At 41.6% G+C, this 18728-nt stretch overlaps 1 protein-coding gene across 2 annotated transcripts in view; it reads left to right on the top strand.

Annotated features, from left to right (window-relative positions):
* The first annotated feature begins 10604 nt into the window (after positions 1 to 10604).
* The window catches only part of MYB (MYB proto-oncogene, transcription factor), a 33753-nt gene continuing 25629 nt past the window's right edge, over positions 10605 to 18728 (top strand). Inside the window, exons 1-3 of one of the 2 annotated variants that reach the window (XM_081036522.1) lie at positions 10605 to 11206; positions 15223 to 15340; positions 17172 to 17243. In XM_081036522.1, the coding sequence (XP_080892648.1) occupies positions 11184 to 11206; positions 15223 to 15340; positions 17172 to 17243 (213 nt within the window). In that variant the 5' untranslated portion in view covers positions 10605 to 11183. The remainder of the gene's footprint in view (positions 11207 to 15222; positions 15341 to 17171; positions 17244 to 18728) is intronic. The other variant, XM_081036521.1, reaches the window with a different exon arrangement.

Raw genomic sequence — 18728 nt, 5'->3', positions numbered from 1 at the left:
GTGACATATAAGCAGTGGACTCCTACGAGGTCATAAGTATGATATGAAGCTATGAAGAGTCTTAGATGCAATGCTAGGATTTTAATTTTTAACCTGTAGGTTGGTTGTTTTTGAGGGTGAAGGGGACAGTGGTAAAGGAGGCATGTGTAGTCTAATGTCCCTGATATTGTGGTTAAGAGCCCTGCTACAAACAGTATGTTAAGCAAAGGAGTAATATGGTCAGGTCTATGTTTACAAATTTTTCTGCATGACAGCTCTGATGAGAATGGTTTTATGGAGCATAGCCCAGCATCAGAGGATTGATAAGTGTCTAAACTGAGATGGCAGTGGGGGGATAAAAAGGAGAGAAACTATGGGACAATTTTTAGCAAAAATTTGTGCTTAATTGAATGTTGGGGCAAGGGAGAGTTTATTTGCTTTCTTTTTAAAGATTTTTATTAAAATATAGCTAATACACAATATTATATTAGCTTTAGGTGTACATCATAGTTATTCAACATTTATATACCTAAAGAAGTGATCACCAAGATAAGTCTAGCAACCATCTGAAACTGTAGCACACTATTACAATATTATTGACTATATTATCTATGCTGTACATTACGTTCTCATGACTTATTTATTTTATACCTGGAAATTTTCTTATTCTTATTCCCCTTCACCTTTTCCCCCCAGGGGTGGGGAGAGGGGCAAGAGAGAGTTTAGAGTGATTCCCCAGGTCCTGGCCTGACCAGCTGAAAGGGTGGCGATACCATTCACTGAGCGAGGACACCAACAACTCAGCCTATTCTAATTTCAAAACTTTGCATGGCATATTCTTTTGAATGAATCATTCTCTGCAAAACCTGTTGACAGTCTTCAAAAGGAACCAATAAAGCCACAACATGGCACAAGGTTGTATATAGCATTCCACAGGAACTGCATCAGGTTTTGCATTAATAAAATCTATTCCCATATTACATTTTCAAAGAAACCTATTTGCTATGAAATGCTTTGGGGATTTGAGTCAATATTATCATGAAAATTCTAATATTCACATACTGAAAGTTATCTTTAAGTACATTACAGTGATATTTTTTCATGGTTTTAAACATTAGTAACACCTACTTAATGTATCTATCTAGCTGTCTGTCTGTCTGTCTCTATATATCTCAAATTTTGATATAATAAAAAATGTAGGGGCGGCTGGTTAGCTCAGTTGGTTAGAGCGCAATGCTCTTAATAACAAGGTTGCTGGTTTGATCCCCACACAGGCCACTGTAAGCTTTGCTCTCCACAACTAGATTGAAACAACTACTTGACTTGGAGCTGATGGGTCCTGGAAAAACACACTTAAAATAAATAAAAGTTTAAAAAAAAACTAAAATATAAAGCATTTTTAAAAAAGAATTTAAAATACTTAATAGTCTGAAGATAAAGGTATCTCATTTCTAAAAGTGTTTTGCATATGTACTGTTCTTTCAATGTTTTGTAAGAATATCATTAACTCCCAGTTATTTAAAGGAAAGAAAAAGCACCAAAAATTATTTCAGAAAAGAAACTATATGTAATCTGGACTAAAACATAAATTAAAACTTTAATAGGAGATCGTTGGTGTACCTGACATATTTCAACCAAAAGATTGCCTTTCATTTGCAGAAGTACTCTCTGCCAGGCTCTAAATTCAAATCGGATCAGAGGAGCCTCCTCAAACTCCCAGAAGAGTCAGCACTTTGGGACTTTTTCAGAATTTTAATAATACGGATTATAAACACTGTGATACAGTTTCTTAGAAGCTATTTTCTTTGCAAAAAGTAAAATGTTCTGCTTAATACAAATATTTAGACCAAATTACGAGAATTCTTGGAACTGAGATTTTTCTTAAACAAATTGACTATTTTTATTTATTTCCTTAGAACTGTTACTAATGCTGAAAAGTAAATCAGAAGAAGTAACCTCTATAATATCACAATTTTGTAGTATTGCTTTTACACTTTCACAAGCTTTTTATATTTCTAGCAATAAGTTTAAACAGAAGGAGTAGAGCTATGGTATACTTTATCCTAACACGGTTGATGTTTTAAATTAAGTAGTCCACTTGATGTGAAGGGCCAAAGAAAAGGAATAGCTCGTTTAAAGCTATTTTTTCTTCTTGTTCTGCTGGAATTAAGAACTTTATTTTCTTAGACTCTGGGTTTAAATAAGAAAGAAAAGAAAGAGGTGAAGAGAGAGAGGGAGAAGGAGCTAATTTATTATGTGTGTGATTTGGGGCAAATCACTTTACCTCTCTCAACCTTAGTTATCCCCACTCAAAAATGGGAAAAATAATACAGGGTGGGCATAACCATAGGCAGAAGGATAAGAACTGCTATGAGGATGAAATGAGATTATGTGTATGTGACGTAGCCTGTTGTAAACTCTAAAACCCAAAAATAAAGCATTATTAAGTATATTTAAAACACATACACACACACAACAGCATCAACAAATGCCTCATCAATTTTCATCAGCATTACAAACATTTACATGCATATTTGTGCTTAAAACCCTGCCCCAAGATTCCAGTCAAAATGGTGGAGTAGGTAAATGCCGTACTTACCTTCTCTCATGACCACATCAAAATTACAACTAAATTACGAAATAACCGTCATTGAAAATCCCTGAAGTCTTGGTGAACCGAAGCCCTACAACTACTAAGGACAAACAGAAGAATCCACCTCCAGACTGGTAGCAGGGGCATAGACACAGAATGGACTGGTCCCACACCCATGTCTGACCATTAAAAGTCAGGAGGGATATTTTGGCTGTGGAGGTCCCTTCCGCTCTGGGAGAAGCGAGGGGTCCTAGTGCCGCACCAAGCTCTCCAGCCAGGGTTTCAGTGCCGAGGAGAGAAGACCCCATAATTTCTGGTTGTGAAAAACAGCAGAAATTGTGGCTGAAAGAGACAGAGGGCGGCTGCACTCCCAGGTGCTCCTCTTAAAGGCCCTACACATGGATTTACTCGCTGATGGACTCACTCTGAGCTCCAGCGCTGGGGCAGCAGCTTGAAATGCGAAAGGGACAAATGGGGAGGAACTGAGTTTTTTGGCTTCAGGGTGAGGGCTGGAGGAGAAGCTTTCTCCCAGATGGAGGAGCTGGCAGAAACCACTGTTTCTTTGTTGAGCCCTCCCCCTTCCCAGCATGCAGAGGCAGACATCATATCGGAGTCTCCATCAATCTGGCTAACAGCTAACACCTTTGGCTCCACCTTGGTAATTCTGAGACCACGCCCCACGCAACTTTCAGGCATACCCAAGCCACTTCCAGTGGCTTTCTCATACAAACCGCCTGAAGAGAATCGCCTGATTCTTATGTTCATTGCAGCATTGTTTACAATAGCCAAGATATGAAGGCAACCTGTGTATACTTGAATAAATGAATGGATAAAAAAAGAGATGGTACATATATACAATGGGATATTACTCAGCCATTAGAAAGAATGAAATCTCGCCATCTGTGACAACATGGATGGACCTAGAGGGTGTCATGCTGAATGTAGTAAGTCCAACAGTGAAACATAAATGCCATGATTTCACTTATAAGTGGAATCTAAAGAACAAAATAACCAAACAAATGAAACAGAAACAAATAGATACAGAGAACATTTTGATACTTGCCAGATGGGAGGGAGTTGAGGGAGTGAAAAAGGGGAAGGGATTAAGAAGTACAAATTGGTTGTTACACATTAGTCATGGAGATGTAGCATAAGGAATATGGTTAATAATACTGAAATAACTATGTGTAGTGTCAGATGGGTACAAGATCTATGCGGTGATACTAGATGAGGTTGGGTCAGAGTGAAGGTATTAAAAAATACATACTGGAAGTTACAAAATAGTCACTGGGATGTAAAGTATAGGGAATATAATCAATAATATGGGACTAAGTATGTAGACTGCCAGGTGGGTAATAGACTAGGCAGGGGGATCACCTCTTAAATTATATAAATGTCTAACCACTATACTATACATCCGATGTGATGTACAGCATAGGGAATGTAGTCAGCAAAACTGTGACAGCATGGTACGGTGTCAGATGGCTGCTGGGCATATTATGGTGATCATTTCTTTAGGTATAAAAATGTTGAATAACTATGGTGTACACCTGAAACTAATATAATATTGTATGTTAGCTATATTTTAATAAAAATCGTTAAATTTTTTTTAAAAAATCTGCTCCAGAACTGAGCATGTAGAAAGGTAGAAGATACTGTCCCTCCCTTCCAGCTGATAATCAATTCTCAAGATGAGAGAAGGCACCTTATAAAAAATAAAGAGATAGATAGATAGATAGATAGATAGATAGATAGATAGATAGATAGATAAGCAAATAAATAGCAAAGAAAGGTAATACAGGGCATATGTTCAATAAAAGGCAGGGAAGGTATGCATTAACACAATTCACAGGTTGGAGTGATGATTGAGGATTAGGGAAGCCTAAGGCAACTTCAGGAGGAAGGCTGGGCTTCAGTGGTGCCTGAAGGATGTGTGTGTGTGGTGTGGGGGGGTGGCACTTATGTAAGCAGAGAGGAGGAAGGAAGGCATTGCAGGCAGGAGGCATGGTGTAAGCAAAGGCCCTGAGATTGCTAATGGTTTTGGAGGGGAGGAAATGGACTGAACAGAACGTGGTAGGAGATAAGGTTGGAAGGTAGGTTATGTTGTAAAGCAGAATGACATTCAGCCAGCAAGCACACCCCAGTCGAGCTATACAAGCTGTTTATAGCTAGGCCCATTCTAATTGGTCAGTACTTGAGCCACCGATTATTAAATCCCATCACCCCTGGGGGTAAGATTGTGTGGGCACAGAGGCCAAAGCAAGCTCAAGACAGAATGCCAAATTAAGGATTTCAGATCTTATCTTTTCAACATTAAGAGTCCAATTATGGGTTTTAAAGAATATGACTAAACTGTCAAAAGTGGTTATAGTGAGATTGATCCAGCAGTGAGGTGAGAATGGGTTGGGGAGAAAGAGATCATGGAGTGGAAAATGACTTTGGGGGCTGTGATGGCAGTTCATGGTGAAGTAATGGTAACCTAGTAGAAGGTGGTGACAATAAGAATGGAAAAGGCCTTGAATGTGCACAAATTATCTAGCAAAAGGCCCAGTTCTTTTTTTCTTCAAACCCATGCTTAGCACAGTGCTCAACACTGAGTCAATATTCTCCGTGTATTTATCAATAAAAAGGAACTATGAAAACATTGTCAGGTATAGAGAGGTTCATAGGAGACCTAGATATTTGGGGGAAAACAGAATATTAAAAGACTGGAAGCACCTTTAAAGCTCTCTACTACAACCTCCACATTTTGAAGGTTTGAAATATGAGGCCCAGAGAAGTTGTGTTCTGCTCATACCTTTGATGACCCTGGCTTAGACATCTTGTCGTTCTGTTACTTTTATAAGCCCCTAAGTGTTGTTGTTGTTGCTGTTGTTGTTGTTGTTAATGTCACAATTTCTCTTAATAAAAGCTTGCTATTTTGTTGACTGACTTTGAAAGCTGCTGTTTTACATTAATAACATGTGGGGGAAGTGAGGGAGGGGAAATTGACTAAGACCAGTTGTGAGAAGAGATGGGAGAAAAATGAATTCTGTAAACTAGTTCTGAGGACTTTTCCCAGAGCTTTGAAAAGATAGGACTGTAACTTGAGGAAAAGTTAGCTATTCCAAAAAGCGTATTTTCTAAAGTAGAAAGAGGTGAGGCCTTCCTCCTCTTAGCAGTGTTTTTCAAACTGGTTCATTACCTACAATCAGGGCACAAAACTATGTAGGGTCCCTGGCTAGGATGGATAGGATAGGATAGGATAGGATAGGATAGGATAGGATAGGATAGGATAGGATAGGATAGGATAGGATAGGATAGGATAGGAGTAGAGTAGAACAGAACAGACTAGAAAATACCAGATCACAGGATTGGTAGTACGGGGTGAGTACTGTTTTGTGAAACATTATTTTTAGCTGTGTGTGTGTGTGTGTGTATGGAATTTAAAATGGGTTTCTTAGGTCACAGTAAAAAATGTTTGAAAACCACTGCCCCAAAATACTTTTTCTCAAAGTAAATGAAAACCTTTCAAAATCAGTTGACAAAATACAGAATTGTATAAAAAGAAGAAAAGACAAAAACATTCCATTATACATGTATAGAGAAAATTTACTTTCCAACAGTTCTCTCCATCTGGTCCCTGCAGCCCATCTCAGTCTCACCTTTGAACCTCTTAAGTATTCTCCAAAGGGTTTCCCTTGGTCATCTCTACACAGATGCATATTAGCACATCCTGCTACAACGCAATTATCACCTTCACGCAGATAATGTTAAGTATAACATTTATTCAGTGTTGCCCTGGTCAAAGTTTTAACAACCTTTGAGGGGAGGGCAAGAAGCCCTTATTTGTAGCATTTGCAACTTTTTGTAGTGTAAATTCTCCATGTATCACCCCTTGCAAGCTACCCTCATGACTTCACTGAACATAAACTTGGAAAGATACACACCTTAGCAGACATTACATAGCATTTCCACCATACAGATATAATAAATAACCTCAAGAGCATGTGTAATAGTAAAGTGTAACAAAATAGGAAATGATGAGTTTTAAACATTTATTATCTTTCAAAATGTACTCCATTTAATTGTAAGTTTATGTAATTTCATTTTTAATAATGTCTGCATCCAAAAACTGGCTCACAAAATTTTGCTCCAGCACACCGATGTCCTAGCTTGACCCCGCCAGTGGGCTCTGATCCCACAGCACCTGCTGAACAACTCTACCGGAGCTCTTCCATAAGAAACCACAAACTTAACATACTGAAATCTAAACTCACTTTCCTCTTTGAATCTCCTTAGCGCACACTTCTCTTCCCCTCTTAACTTCCCTATTTCTATTAATGGTGCCTCCAAAAGCCATCCAATCAGTTACTAAGTCTTGATGTTTCTGCCTATGCAATGTTCTTCTGATCTGCCCCTTCCTTTTCATTCCCATTAGGGTTACCGTCCCAGTCCAGACCAATTAACTGAGCTCTGCCCCTTCTTCTCACTCCAATCTCTCCAATTACACTGTTAATTTTCCAAATATACAGCTCTCATAATGTAGCTCTTCCACTGAACACACATAGGCTGTAATCTGGCCTTCAAGGCAACTCTGCTTGCTCCAGGCAACCTGGATCCCTGTGCTTGGAATATGCCTTGTGGTTCCTGATTGTGTGCTGTTGCTCATACTTTTCCCTTCCTCTGGAATGTACTTCCCTCATTATGAAAGAACTCATACCTATATCCAAGACGCCGTTCAAAAGGTGATGAAAATATGCAGGTTGGTTGTCATAGGAATATACAAGTTTATGAGAATCTGGAGGCGGTGGAAACACACAGGAAATGCAGAGCTCAGGAATCATTTATTCGGTCACTATCTCATAAGGAGGTTCTAGGAAACGTTGCACTAAGGTAGCACTTCCTCCATTGTTATTACTAAAAGGTTTGCTGTGAGCCAACATGAGATTTATCTCAAACCTATGGATTTCAATTATATATACTCCAGCTGTCATTCATTAACTGAAATGATCAAGAATTGTCTGTACTTTCACATGCGGTGTTTACTGTAATTATTTCCCTTGTAATGCTCTGAAACACATTGAGTTGAGGGGGTGGGGCAAAGTGGGTGGTTAGAGACTTGGAGCCCCTAACGCTGGGTCTGTCACCACCACTGATAATCCTCATTCATCTTTGGGACACTGATCTCAGGTTATTAAAGACTTACCACATGCCTAGGATTTCTCAGCAATCAGAAGCAAAACAGCTGGAATATATATCTATTATACATCTTTCTTTCATCAGCCCTTCCCCAATGTTTAGAGTAAAATAAAATGTTTTAAGTGCTTGCTTTCCTGAGAGTCATAATGATAATCAGCAAGTGATCAAGTGATTCCTTTTCTTTCACATTCAGATATAAGGCTGAAGTTTAGTAGTAAAGGAAGAAGGAGTACGCTGCCATAGCCCTGTGGTCACTGGCACCAACTTTCCCATGGACTTGGTATTATTTGAGGTTATTGAGAGCCTGAATCCTTACTTAGCCCAGGAGAGGTGAAAGAGAATGAAATAGGAGAAGGTGATCAGAAACAACTGGCAAAGGTAAAAATGTATTGAATCAGCCTGCCCTCACTTTAATATCAAGACTGTCAATCAGTGATATGGAGATCACTTCCATGAAAACCATTTAGGTACTTATTTAATATGCAGATTCCTGGGTCTGCCTCAGACCTACTGAATCACAGTCTTTAGGAAGACTGCCTGGGACTGAGTGTTTTCATGGGCACACCCACTGATTCTGCTACACACTAAAGATTAAGGATCACTCTTTTAGTGTCTGCCAACTACGGCCTGCAGGCTGGATGCGGCCTTCAAGGTAAAAATGGTTTTTACACTTTTAAAGGGTTGGTTAAAAAAAAAAAAAATGGAAAGGAAAGTAGATGAATAGGCAACACAGCCCACAAAGTCTAAAACATTTACTATCTGGCCCTTTATAAAAAAGTTTACTGACTCCTTACAAATAAGTCTGTCTGAATTTAGCTCTACCCCAGTCCCGCCACAGCTAAAATAACTGATGCAGATCTTTAAAAAAAAGTGATGAAAAATATAAAGTTGTCATCTAAAAAAATCATTTAAAAAATCATAATAAATGTAAGTGGACAAAGGAAATCTACATAGTTATGGTAAACATTCTGCAATGTCTTTGAAAAATGTCAGGTTGGTGCAAAAGTAATTGCTGTTTTTGCAATTGTTTTTAATCTTTTCAACCGCAATTATTTTTGCACCACCTTGTGTGGTGTATATCTTTATCCACACAAGAATTTATGATAACTCCATTTTGATTCTATCCTTCTTTATACTTATCAGGTGGCAGTATATCCCAAATTAAGCTAATAAGAAGCATTGCATATACTCTTTATTGGACTACGCTTGTCCCCAAATATATTTTTGTAACACAAATAAGGAAAAATGTAAACCTATATCCCCAAATGTCTGTAAATTCTCAAAACACATATAGGAAAATGATGCACAAAGGAAATAAAGAAAATAAAATTGAATTTGGTATCTTTCTACTTAAAAGGAGTTTAAGAATCATAGAGAAGTTGTGACTCCTAAGAATCTTGGGAAAGAGACTATGAACTCACTTCAGGGAGGGCTCAGATAGTCTCATTGTGCCAGAGGCTCAGAGTTTGGGAGTCATGCCAATTAGGTTCATAAAGCAATCCCAGAGACAGAATGCAATTCCTTTAGGGGTTGTTTCTAAATGTTTGTTCTAGATATTTTTTTAAATGTGTTTATTTTTGATGTGGAAAAATTTTGTTATAGAATCTAGAAATAAAATATTGGCTTTGAAAATACATTAACTTGCAAATGACTTGTCTTTCAGAATTATGACCTGCAATATCTCACAATAATTTTGTTCCAGTGTTATTTTTTTCTCATGAAGGAATGTTAAAACCTTACTAGCAACTAACTTTTTTTAATAAGGATTTAGACTACATTTCAATTTTTAAGAAACAACGTTTAAAACACCAGATAAAGTTTTGAAACCTAGCATGCTTCACCATTTAATAAAATTATGACTCATTTCAGTAAGAAAATGCTTTTTTAGTAAGAAAAATGCTTTCTGAGCTAAGTTTGAACTGATGGGGCACATGGGACACCCACAAACCCAGTCAGCATAAGTCTCAAGCTCCTATAAGATTAAAGGAAAAATAAATTGGTGTCTACAGAGAATGAAAAAAAAAATCCCCAATAGTACAAGTCTATAAACGGAAGTAAAACTAAAACTCCCCTAAAATCCCCCAAACATCAATCCTTATAAATTCAGCACTTATCTTCTCCCTTCACTTACTCGGGAACCCCTCGTTAAATGAACACTAAAGTCCTGGATGATTTTTATCTCATGAAACAGTCTTCAGACTACTCTAAGTATGGATATCGACCCCACCATCATAAATTGTTTAACTTTTAAAACCACGCATGCAAACGTGGGGTTTTCTGAGTTCTCCTAGGGGCGGGCTGTTTGGAACCCCGTGGATTTTGCAGGTGTGTAATGCAGAGCGCGCGCTGCACGAGTTGTGCAGGGGCAGAGGCGTGTGTTGCGAGCCGCTCCGGCCGGGCAGGGTGGGTGGGGCCGGGCGTGTGCCCCGGTGAGAGTGAAGGGCATGTGACTATACGAAGGCGGCGAGTCGCCTCCAGGATCTGGGAGGGGAGTAAAAGCTCCTCCGGGGTGTCACGTCTGTGAGCGGTGATCGCTCCAGGCCCACTCGTATTTGTGTCCTTTGTCACTAACAAGTTAAAGATATTCTTTATTAAAAAAAAAAAAAGAGGACCTAGCCAAACACACTAGGAGAACATCATGTATGGTCCCATACCCTCCAAACCGCCCTCCACCCCAAATTCCCTCATCTGCAGAGAGCTGAGTTTTAAAATCTGCCTAAAATCCAATTCTGAATGCGGGAGTACACCGCCACCCCCACCCCCAACGCCCCTTGCCCCGCGCACGATAGTGAGTCAGAGCCCAGCGAGCTTCGGGTCTGGCGCCCAGGACACGCCGAGTGGGGCCACTGTGGAGTGGCCGCGGAGCCGGAGGGAGGCGGCATCAGCGGGACGTGGCGCGGGCCCTAGCGGCTGGGTCCAGGGAGCGGGGTTTGCGCAGGAAAAGGCGCCGCTGCGGCCTCAGGCCGCCCCTCCCTGGCCGCGGGTTCCCCGCCCGCGAACCGCCCTAGCCTCGGGGCGCGCCAGGCGCAGCGCAGCGGCGCGAGAACCGAAGGGGAGCAGCGGCCGGCCCGTCCCTGCAGCCCCGCGGGCGGCAGTCACGGAGACCGCGGAGGCGGCAGGCAGGGCGCGTGCGCACTGCAGGGGCGCCAGATTTGGCGGGAGGGGGAGTGTCCAAAGCTCTTTGTTTGATGGCATCTCTGTTTACAGAGTTTACACTTTAATATCAACCTGTTTCCTCCTCCTCCTTCTCCTCCTCCTCGGTAACCTCCTCCTCCTCCTCCTCCTCCTCTTTCTCCCGAGAAACTTCGCCCCGGCAGTGCCGAACGCCGCTGCGCAGCCGGGGAGGAACGCAGGCAAGCGGCGGGCAGCGGGAGGCGGCAGCCCCTTGCGGTCCCCGCTGCTCCCGGCGGAGCCCCGCGCCCGCCGCGCCATGGCCCGGAGACCCCGGCACAGGTAACGGGGAGCCGGGGCGGGCGGCCGCAGGTGGGGGCGCGCGGGGCGCCAGGCGCCTGTTGAGCAGGTGGTAATTCATTCCCGGATCTTGTGCGGGGCTGTCAGTTCCTGCGAGGACCTAGAGCCTCCGCTTGTGCAGCAGAAACCGCTCGAGAGACTGATGAATGGAAGAGTCTGTGCAGGGAATATATCAGGACGTCGGGAAGCATGCCCTGCGGCTCCTTTTGCAAGTTGCACGGGGAAACATTTCTCTCCGGGGGAGAAAAAGCAGCATGTTCCAGCTGAGGGCACAGAGGTGCCCACCAGCCCTGGGGAGCCCACTAGGTCCCTGGCGTGATGCCGCGGGTATCGGCGAGGGAGTCGCAGCGTAATTGCCGGATGCATTACGATCTGTTTGGACTTGGAAGTGCAGAGCATATGGCAGATATAGGGAAAATGCCGGATTGTTGAGTAGCTGCAGGTAGTTCATTTAAATTTCATTCATTCTTTATGGAGGCAAAGAAGAGTGTCAGCTGACAGGCGGCTGGAAAGAAGGTTTTAGGGGAGGAACACGGTCTCTGCAATTGCAAATTGTTTTAAGCCCTGGTTTTGAAGGTTCTAATCGTGATTGTGAGGGAGGCTTTTATTTCTAATACAAACATTGCGCCCGCGCCCGCGCTGCACATGTCACCGCACTTGGGGTGCGTGAGTGAAGTCCCTTTCCATTTTGGCCGGACGGATGGGGACAAGGGAGCAGAGAAGGTGGGAAATACTCGTCCGACCTGTCAGTTGTTGGCGCTCCCGCTTCCAGCCATCTCGACTTTCCGGAATAGACGCGCCGGAGCCCCCTGGAGGGGTCGGGTGCTCGGGCCAGCTCCGCGGCCGTCGTCACTGTTGCCATTCAACTGAAAGGGACCGAGACGGGCAGCACCCAAGGCCGCTGCCGCGCAACCGGGACGCGATCCCCGCGGGCGCTTCCCCTCCGCAGGAGGTCCGGACGCGGCGCGCACACGTGGACGCGGCGGAGGTCGCCGCTCCTACGCGTCCCGTTCGCACCGCCGTAGGTGGTCCGGGCGGACGGACCCTTGCCTAGAGGTTCTGGGGAAAAGTGCCTAGAAGCAAAGCAAATCCAACCTCTTTTCCCCCGGGTTGTTTGATTTTCTTGTCCTAATTTGTTTTTGAACTGGCGGTCGCTGGTCCCCGCGCAGTGTTGGGAAGTTGTAAAGAGCAAGGGTGTGGGCCTTGCAGCAGCACCCACGCGCCCTGCCTGACCCGGCGGGGAGCAGCACCAAAGCGTGGCTGGCGGCCGGAGAAAGAGGGAGGCGACCTGGTGAGGTCCTGGCTCCTATGCCTGCCGCTGGGCCCGGCCGCTCCGGGCGGGGGTGCTGCTCCTTAAAGTGGTTTCACCTTCGCTTTGGGGACTTAACAGTAGAGATCCAAGGCCACCTATTTTTTTCTGGGGGCAGAAACTGGGAGGAGGTGAAGGAGGGAGCTGGGAAGGGGTGCTGGGAGGAGGCGCGGTGGAGGCTCCGCGCCGGGAGCTCTTGGCTGACCCCGCGGGGCGTGGCCGCTCAGGTTCCCGGCGGCTTCCAGGTAGCGGAGAGGGGAGGTGGCCTGGAGGGGCGGGAGCCTTGAACCTGCCCCAGGGGGAAGAGAAACCCGGCTGCGGGCTTGTAGCCGTTTCTTGCTTAGCGAGAGGCAACTCGGCAAGGATTATTAACCAGGTCAGCGAAATGAGTCTGAACCCCCTTTCTAGAATCACAGTAGCGGCCACAAGGCACTTCCTCCCGCTCCCCTCCCTCTTCCCAACCCCCAACACCTTTTTTTCTTTTTCGTTTCTTTGCACGGTTTGTTTCCTTGACAGAATGTAATATTCATAGTTGTACTCTTGTAACCGCACCAGGTCTAGCAGGTGGGGGAGTCGAGTGCATCAAGCCTGAAATCAGCCTTTGAAAGTTCTCTGACTGTTGGGTCTGAGATCTTGTCAGAGCCCATAAAGGAAAAGTTATTTCAGGTCCTTAGTAGAAATTAATCATGCTACTTAGGCGACTGGGACGACTTAGAGCAAGGAAATCGCATGCAAATCTCAAAGGCGAGCCCCTGTCCGTAGCTGCTGATCGACCTAGGAGCTGTGTGAGCAGCCCTTGGCTCGCCCTGCTCGCCCTACGCCCCTCCTGGCCCTTCAGGACCCGCAGAAGTCACATATCACGTTTTCCCCCAAGACTTCTTTTGCACGTCTCTGCTTCTGTACATACGTTTTAAGAGGCATGGAAGACATGGAACCATCATTTATTAACACTGGAAACTACCTTAGAAATAGAATCCAAGCCCTTAGTATACGCGAGGAACTGAGGTCCTGAGAGAGAGGAAGTGATTTGTCCAAGTAACGCGGCTATGTGGAGGCCGAATTTAGGACTGGCACCTTTGCCTCCAGAATCCTCGTCCTATTTGATGCCTGTTCACTCTTACCTGGTGTTGGCTGCCCCCTATAGACCACTGAATATATTGCTTGTTTCTGGATGTTCAGCTGTTTCCAAGTAACTGCCCAGTTACTACCAGTTTGGAAAATGTACTCTTCAAAATTCTGAAAATGTTATCTCCAGACCCAGCCGAACCTAAAAAATTAAATTGAGTTGAATCTATGACTCCAGTTTCAGATTACTCGGTTTTCTTGGTACCCCTGATATTTCACAAGGGTGCCACTTCATTTGGGGCCTTTCCAAGGAGTTCCTGGTGAACCTTTCAAAAGATGCTGACCTACAGTTCTGGACTTATAATAATATTTTTTTCTCCTTATGATGCTTATGTTTTTATTAAAGGGAAACTACCATAATTACTGATCACTTTTGCTTGACTTGTAAGGGGTGGATAATGTATACCTATATGTTAGTTTGAGAAGACAAACCTGATATGAATGTTTCCCTTTTGAAAATAATAAGTTGCATTATGATATTGCTTTATATCATTTTTATTGGTCTCAGTTTCGTGGGTTTCTCAATATTACAATGCTAAATTTTAGCGAAATTTCTAAGATCGTATAATTTTTCCTCATATCTTAATTTTATAAGTAAAATTATAACTAAGTAGACTGGCTGTAAAATTACTCTCATCTATTCAGTATATGATTAAGTATAGAGTTACTTCAAAAGTCATTAAAATTCATAGTTTTGGTGAACTAGGTGAAAGAAAAGGCTCTTGTGAAAACAGTAATGGGTTCTTTTTAAACCCATCTGGGGGAATCCCTCAGTTTTGAATTAGGTACATTTTAAGATATTTCAAATACCATTCAGTCAGAGGTAGAAAAAACAAAAGAGTAAGTAAGATTCTGACTGTCAAGTGGCCTAATTATTCACTTAGTTACTCTGGAAACTGAGTATTGTAAACATGGCCACCAGTTGGATCGACCTGGCCTGGAGTTTTGAACTGTTTGATAGTAATGTTATTTATAAAGCAGTTTGATCACTTGATGATCTTATCCTTCCTCAGGTTTTTAAATCCTTTTCTCTTAGATTCTCTTAGTCTTCTAATCTTTAAGGGATGACTATAATTATATTGTTGGGTATATTACTTCCTGAATCTTTTTTCTCTTAATAAAACACCAGTCTCATTGGAATAACAGAATTGAGCTATTTATTGCATTTGGGAAATATTATGTAAATGATGTGATGTATGCCAAAGATTTTGAATGTGTATTTGTATTAAGGACATGGGCTCTCATTCCTATTATTGCCCTTAATAAACCTTCATTGGTTGGAAGGTTGCCAAATGTGTAACTTGTCACTGGTCTAACAGTAAGAGCAGGTTTAAACATGCAGAGCAATAAGAAAGTGCCAGGTCCTTTGGCGTATCTGTGGATACCAATAACAGCAGAACCAGTTTACATTACTAGAGCAACAGAATGCTGAAAACAATCTTGTTGTGCAAGTTTTATCTTCACAATCTCTGAAAAGCTTGTTGAGGAGTTTTGTATGAGTTTTGTAATCCAATGGTTTAAAGTCTTGTTTCAGTCCACCTTTGCCTATTTTGTATTTCCGCAGCATATACAGTAGTGATGAGGATGATGAAGACATTGAGATGTGTGACCATGACTATGACGGGCTGCTTCCCAAGTCTGGAAAGCGTCACTTGGGGAAAACTAGGTGGACCAGGGAAGAGGTAACTAATCATATCATTAAAACATGGGGGAAAAAACCCATGTATTAATTTATGAAAAAATTTCAGCTAAACTACAGAGGCACAAGTTCATTAGCAGGCTCTTTGAAATCTTATCCTATCCTGCCTATGCAGCTTGCTTTCCTCTCACCACTTCCCCACATGGACACAATACTATCCATTTCCAACCTCTTTGTAGTTCTTTGACTGTCCTCTCCTTCTTACATTATGCTTCCTCTGTGTTTCCCTCTGTGTATTCTGTTCTTCTCTTTTACTCCACAACTTCATACTACTTCTTCATTGCTTGTGAAGATACCACCTCTTCTGTGAAGCCATCCCTGACTTCTCCATACTGGTTGGATGCATCCTCCAATCATTGGCTACGTGGTCTTACTTATTGTTGCTGTAACATTCATGCCTACCCCAGTAGACTACAAGCCTACTGAAGGCAGGGCTACACGCCTGTTCATTTTTGTGTTCCCTGGACCCAGAATTGCTTGACAGAAAGTGGGATGATAACAAATGTTCTCTGAACAAATGAATAAATTGCTACATCCAAAAACAAAACAAACAAAAGAATAAAACAAAACACTCATAGACCTTGTCTTGTTATAATGGATTCATTTAACATTCTTGATATGTAATGTATATTTCACAAAGCCATATACATGGATGTCTGTTCAAAAAGCAATCGATAATTGATAGAGACATATCTGCGTCTCACTTTTCTTTTTCTGCTTACTTATCAAAAGTTTGCTTGTTGTAGGAATGAAAAAATAAGGAGCAAAATTATTAATGTATGGCAAAAGTTGCTTTTTCTTTAAAGTTTCAAAAAATTTGCAGCTGATATTTTAAGATTTTATGTTAGAATTAATGTTATTGACTCTTCTTCAGTTTCATTCCACCTTTCTTCACTCAAACCAGAGCTCCTCCTGATAGGCAGGATTTCCAGTGAGGTCAATGGGAAACGCCTATTTTACTCATGGAGATTGTGACTTTGATGGTCCTTAGAGATGTAGAAGTTCTGTTGTTAACACTGGTTTCCTAATTCCCATGTCTGTCTTGTACCAGGGACCCACATTATGTGTGAAAGTTATCTTTGCAAAAATGTGAGGGTTCTTTTGCTTCTAGGAACATGTTTAAAAAGACACTTGTGAACTGAAAGATTTCCCTTGATGTTTAGTGTCTTCTGTGTTCTAATAAGTTTGGCCTCATTTAAATTATGAATGTATTGATACAAAATCTAAATGATTTTCTTATACCATACATGCTTTCAAGTTCAATTAAGAAAAGTGATCTTCATTTTTTTATATGAAAGGGGTTGAACAAACTTAATGGAGGTTGAACTATTTCTTACTCGAGAGCCTATCTATTGCCATAGTTAAATGTCTAGTGAGTCTAACATTGGATTTCATTCTTTTCTCCCCCTAGGAGTAAAACTTTTAACAGTTACCATATATTAATCATTCAGTGAGCCAGGCATTATGCTAATGTTTTGCATAGTTACTTCATGTAACCCCCAAATAACCCTGTTGACATCAGCATTCCTATTGTACAGATAACAATACTAAGTCCCAGAAAAGTAAAATGGTATACTTGAGCTTATACAACTAATCAATAGCTGAGTCAACATTCAGACTTTGGTCTGTCTAACTTTAAATAAATCTATGCCCTAAACCAGTATATTACATTAATGTCTGTTGTATTTGGATATTTTTGAGAAGTTTTTTTTTTTTAATGGATTGGATTATTGGATTGGTTCCCTTTTACTCTAACTTGAAAAGAGTTATACAGTAAATGACTAATATCCTAGGATTACCTTTAAATGTCTTAGGATGAAAAACTAAAGAAGCTGGTGGAACAGAATGGAACAGATGACTGGAAAGTTATTGCCAATTATCTCCCGGTGAGTTATTAATTTTTTCTTTCTGTAAAAGGAAATCTTCTCCCAAAGATTTAAGATATTCTAGGAGAGGATATTAAGACATTACATATTTGCTCATATAGAAGAAGCAGGGGAAGAAATGCCTCATCCATAACTTATAGTATATATTGTAATACATATAATTGGGGTTTCTAAATAGATTGTTAAAGGGTTTTTTCAATATATTTGAATGTTTGCTTCTTATTTTATTTTTTTATTTACTAGGAAAATATAAATGAGCATTCTGACGATTTGATACATGGCAGATGACTAAACTTGTGATTATTTTCTCCAAGTCAGCTTCTTTGAAATTTCCTGTTTTGTTAATAGCTATACTTTTGGTATCCCAGTTTAAAATTTTGGAGTCCTTCTAGACTTATTTCACTTCCCATCCCCCCACATCCAAGCAGTGACTAAGGATTCTGGAATTCCTTTGTCATCAGTCCCTTCTTTTCATTCTCCTCCCTTTTCCACAGGTCTGGTCCCCTTCCCTCCTCTCTGGCTGATTATAATGGTCTCCTAACTGGCTTCCCCACTTGTAGCTTTCCACTTTTCCATCCATTGGCAGATGGAGCTTCCTAAAATGCGTCTGTACCTTATCTTTTCAAAATCAGCAACAGTGACTTAGTTTCACAAATTAAATGTGCTGCCTCAATCTGGCACACCAGGGCCCTCCCATGTGGCCCCAACATACTATTCCAGTTCTGTTTCCTACTTCCTCTCTGTAAGCAGACTTACTTGAATTCATTTCTGCTTTCCCTCCTCTGGGCTTTTGTCCCTGGTGATGTTACTTCATGTCTTTCAAAGTCTGAATCAAGAGCCTTTCCAGACTCCTCCTAAGGAAACATAATTTATCCTCCAAAAGAAGCATTCCTTTTCCCACCCTAATATCATTTTGCTTTGTTTTTTTTCTTGCATATGAATCAAATTCTGCCTTCTGTAAGTTAATGATATATTTGTCTTTTCCTTCTTATAAGATTACAAGCTCTTTAAGGTAGGGCCTATCTTTATTTTCCCTTGTTGTGCAATATTAACTCTTGTGGCCCTAAATTGAAGAACATCTCTTAGTTTGAATGGGAATTATTTACAGTGGGTTTCCATAAAAGCCTGACCTTAATGTGGAATCTCTAACAAGGCTTAGTCTTAGTCCTTAGTCCTGCAGGTACTTCCACATGCGACAGATTGAGGCTAAGGTAAACTGACAACCATAAGTGCAATATGGTGGTCTTTTTGTTCACATGGCAGGACGTTGCCCTCCAGAGGTGGAGCTCCTAATTTTACATTAGCAGTTTGATATATCGTTTGTATATTATTTAGCTGCAAGTAATGAGGGATAGGTGGGCTCTCAAAACATGCCCTAGAATGTTCTTCAATGTTTCCTCTGTGTATGATCAATGTATGATTCATATTACACCAAAGTCTTCATTTGTACTTATCACATCATATCTATATGACAATGCGTACTTT

The sequence above is a fragment of the Rhinolophus hipposideros genome, assembly GCF_964194185.1.
Source record: "Rhinolophus hipposideros genome assembly, chromosome: 3".
Classification (NCBI taxonomy): domain Eukaryota; kingdom Metazoa; phylum Chordata; class Mammalia; order Chiroptera; family Rhinolophidae; genus Rhinolophus; species Rhinolophus hipposideros.
Note: the sequence above shows the minus strand (reverse complement) of the source record. Positions and strands in the feature narration are given on the sequence as shown.